The 4,141-nt window shown below is 32.7% G+C and overlaps 1 protein-coding gene across 1 annotated transcript; it reads left to right on the top strand.

The window, feature by feature from the left end:
• The first annotated feature begins 11 nt into the window (after positions 1 to 11).
• On the top strand, positions 12 to 4,112 carry LOC108622772 (serine/threonine-protein kinase VRK1-like). The gene is made up of 9 exons (XM_018020852.2): positions 12 to 184; positions 263 to 388; positions 466 to 662; positions 747 to 990; positions 1,068 to 1,265; positions 1,335 to 1,558; positions 1,626 to 1,870; positions 1,950 to 2,083; positions 2,181 to 4,112. The coding sequence occupies exons 1-9, from the start codon at positions 22 to 24 to the stop codon at positions 2,240 to 2,242; spliced, it is 1,593 nt and encodes a 530-aa protein (XP_017876341.1). The 5' UTR covers positions 12 to 21; the 3' UTR covers positions 2,243 to 4,112.
• Positions 4,113 to 4,141: the final 29 nt, after the last annotated feature.

Below are 4,141 nucleotides of genomic sequence, written 5' to 3'. Positions count from 1 at the left end.
AAATTGTTATATATAGTTATAATGGCACCGAGACGAGTTGAAGAAGTACCTGTTAGAAGAGCAGCATCAGGGTGTAAATTACCTGAACGATTACCACCCGGATTAATATTAACAGACATCACGCAGAACAAATGGAAGATTGGCCATACAATAGGATACGGTGGATTTGGTGATATATACTTAGGTATAATTCAAGCATTTTAAGAAATTAGTTTTAAAAAAAGGTAGATCTCAGTAATATTATTGGTTTTTTGTTTTGTAGCATCCAATAACATCGGAGTACCAGTTGGAGAAGATGCGAAGTACGTGATAAAAATAGAACCACATAATAATGGTCCGCTGTTTGTTGAAATGAATTTTTATATAAGAGCAGCTCGCAAACATATGAGTGAGTAATTTACGTTTAATTCTGATAAATAATTTCTATATATCATTCATATCTTGCATCGTGATTATCATATTTAGTTGAAAGCTGGTGTAAATCGCAAGGGAAGAAACGAATAGGAGTCCCGACGTACGAAGGATCAGGCTCTCTCGTATACAACAGTGAAAAATATAGATTCTTAGTGATTCCACGATATGGCATCGATATCGGAAAATTGTTTGTATCAAGTGGGAGGAAATTGCCAATGAAACTTGTTAACAGGCTAGCTGTTCAAATGGTGTTTATTTTCAAATAATTATAGTAATCTGTATGTAAATGTAACACACACAATATTAACGATTTGGTACTATACGTTTTATAGTTAGACGCACTAGAATACATTCATAGTCAAGGATACGCTCACGCAGACATTAAAGGATCAAATATTTTGTTATCTTTAAACGAGGGGAGTGTAGTTAAAAAGAAATCTCAAGCGTATTTAGTTGATTATGGATTGGCTTACCGCTTCCGTACGGCAGCAGGTGTACATAAGCCGTTTGTTCACGATGAGAGAAGAGCACACGAGGGTACATTAGAATTCACATCCAGAGATGCACATCATGGAAGTGAGTTCTATCAATTTCATACATATTTCATGTATCGTTGTGTCGTACATCTATTTTACCACGAGTTGATGTTACAGCACATTCAAGAAGAGGTGATTTAGAAACCTTAGGATACAATATGTTGCAATGGTTGTGTGGAAAATTACCTTGGGAAAATGATGATAATCTGCCACTGACACTGAATCCAGAAGAAATCCACGCACAGAAAGAAAGATTTCTCGCAGATTTACCATTGTTCATGGAGAAATGTTTCGCGTATGAAACAAAGCCGCCTGGTAAATTGATTACAATTTTATGTCTTTCACGTAAAAAGTAATTATTTACTAATAACTATGTTTCTCTAGCTGCCATCGTTGAATACATGAAGTACATCACTGAAATGGGATTTGAAACTAAACCCAAGTATTCCTATCTACGTAGTTTATTCCAATCTTATTCGAAACAAAAAAATGACGTTCCTACTTGTTTATATTATCTAAAAGAATCTAACGAAAATATTTCTTATCCCATATGCTTAAAACGACCATACTTAAGAGAGAGAAAGCCTTGCAGACCTGTTAATGGCGAGGTAATCTTTTACATTTTACGTTAAACTTTAACTTATACCATTATATAACGAGTATTATTGATTTCAGATACGCATCACCCGGAACATGCAACCTAAGGTTACAGCTGAACCGAAAGAATTTTGTTGGGAAGCAGTATTAGCGGTTCATCCGGATAAACTCGCGAAAGTTAATGTACAGTCTCGGCCCTCGTCACTCGCACCAACTCCGTCTCCACCACCTCCATCCCTGCCTACATACGCTATGCTGAACGTGATTCAAAGGATGAAAGAGAAACAAGCATTTAGACATAAGACATTATCCAAATCAACAGAGTAAGTATACGTTGATGGAATTTTTTGTACTTTGAGATAATAAGAATGAAATATATGAAATACGATTTTGTACACACAGCGATGTTAAGACAAAATGGGTAACGCCAGCTGTAGAACAAGTAGTTCCATTGAAAAAGAAGACTTCCCAGACAACTCTTCCGGAATCGAGAAATTCTACTCGGTTAACCCGTTCCCGAGTAGCGAAATCAAAACGTAAGATGCTTTAACTTGCCGTATCACACGTAGATTTTCAATCAGCGTGATGTTTCGATTGATGACTGTTGCTTTAATCAACTTCTAAATTTATCAGGAGACGAGGAGAAGGATTCCTTCAAACATATGCATCTCAACAAGAAGAGAAAATGCGCGTAGATGCGAATGCAATGATCTTCTTGAAATACTACAAGTCTTCATTCCTTGGACATTTGAACCACCAAGTTATTGAAATAAGGAATATATAATTAAGTATTATTCCCTATTAGTTTATCTAGATTTCATAAGAGTATACTCTCGATGTTCCTGTTTAAAGGACAAAATTTCATTTACTAGGAAAGCCTTTGGACAAAGATGTGCGTGATTAGTGCATCAATTTTTGTAAGACTGCTTTATTATCATGATTTGTCGTATAAAGAACACTGTATAATTAATATAAGTTTTTTTTAATAACTATATAGCGAATGAATTATTAAAAATGGTATTTCGCCGATCGATTAGAACAATTATGCAATTTTGAAAGATTTCAATCTAGCAGAGAAAGAGATTTGCTTACATTACTGCGTAGCAATTATAAATTAGACACTTCTGTGAAGCGCGGAACATGTAAGTATTTTGTAGTTTATCATAATAGCGAAAGATGTGATCTGAACATTAAATCGAAGAAACATTACACATGATTTAAAGAATTGTTTGCTCATTTCGTGAAGAAACTGTTAAAGGCACAATACATTGCTTACATTATGTTAATTAACTTGCTTTGTTAAGACAGTGTATAGCCTTGTAAGTGTTCAAATCATATTTATCTTTTTCTTTTGTACTCTAAAAAAATTATATTCTGTTCTCAACTGACTGTGAGTAAAATATTTTATTATAATTTATATATGAATAATGCAATATTTTGTTTTTATAATCAGGGAATTAGATGTAATTCATACAATAGACAGAAGAGATTATGATTTAAATGTCTTTTTCTTTCTAAGTATCGAAGTACAGATTTTAACATAGAAACTATGAATATTGTCGATAGGATAAGTAGAGGTAACGTAATTAAAAACAGTGAAAGTTACTTGTAAAAATAATTCACAACCGTGAACTGTTATAACTTCTCAATAGACCAGTATTAAGCCACCAAGTGCTTAGATAGGCACGTAGAACGTAACAGTTTACGCTTGTTATTATAATTACAGCATACTAACAAGGATGCGTGTGTAGCAAAGCGAATAGTAATTCAATTTTAGATTTTACATACGTAGTTCGAATAAATACATTTTGAGATCCTTATGCTTCTAACATATTGCTTTACATAATACAATACTGTCTCAAGTTATTTTGATGTAACACCATCATGAACATGATATAGTTCGTATTGATTATTGAGATCTAATATTGCTACACAAAACAGAACCGATAATTGTACATATATACATATTATTACACGTATAAGAGCCATGTATAGATGGAAAAGCGACGTTTCGTTTACAGTAAATTTGTGATAACTTATTTGTATTTTTCTTTTAAGTTATGGGTACCTGTGCCACAAAAGCAGTGTTGTTAAAAGACTTAAAACCACATTGTAATCAAATGAATATACACATGCATTTGTAATTCTTCACCACGTCGTCGCATCATTCGAGGGTTTACAATATATTATAAGCTTTCAATACTGGATAATATTTTCTAGATTTTTAGTTATAAGTATCATCAGCATATTAGTATTAACAATTGTGTGTACAAGTATTTATTACATTCATCTGAGCAATGCCTAGATATTTGTTAACAACACTGCAGTATAAGACTCTTGAAATACTATTAAAGAATTCTTAGGAAGGGAACATGACAGAATTTACTTACTGATTTATACTGCACTATAATTAGGTGTAAGCGAATAATAAAGAATAAAGAATGGAAAATAATATACACACGTGTCAAGTATAGAATGTGATTACATTTTACATAATTACATGTAACAATTAATTTTCTAAATTATTGTATATTCGTAAAGATATAAAACAAAGTATATGGAGTAGTTTCCTTGGCTGAAGTTTGTTTCATTCT

This window comes from Ceratina calcarata, unplaced genomic scaffold, assembly GCF_001652005.2.
Source record: "Ceratina calcarata isolate Rehan_Ccalc_2016 unplaced genomic scaffold, ASM165200v1 scaffold2401, whole genome shotgun sequence".
Lineage (NCBI taxonomy): Eukaryota > Metazoa > Arthropoda > Insecta > Hymenoptera > Apidae > Ceratina > Ceratina calcarata.
Note: the sequence above shows the minus strand (reverse complement) of the source record. Positions and strands in the feature narration are given on the sequence as shown.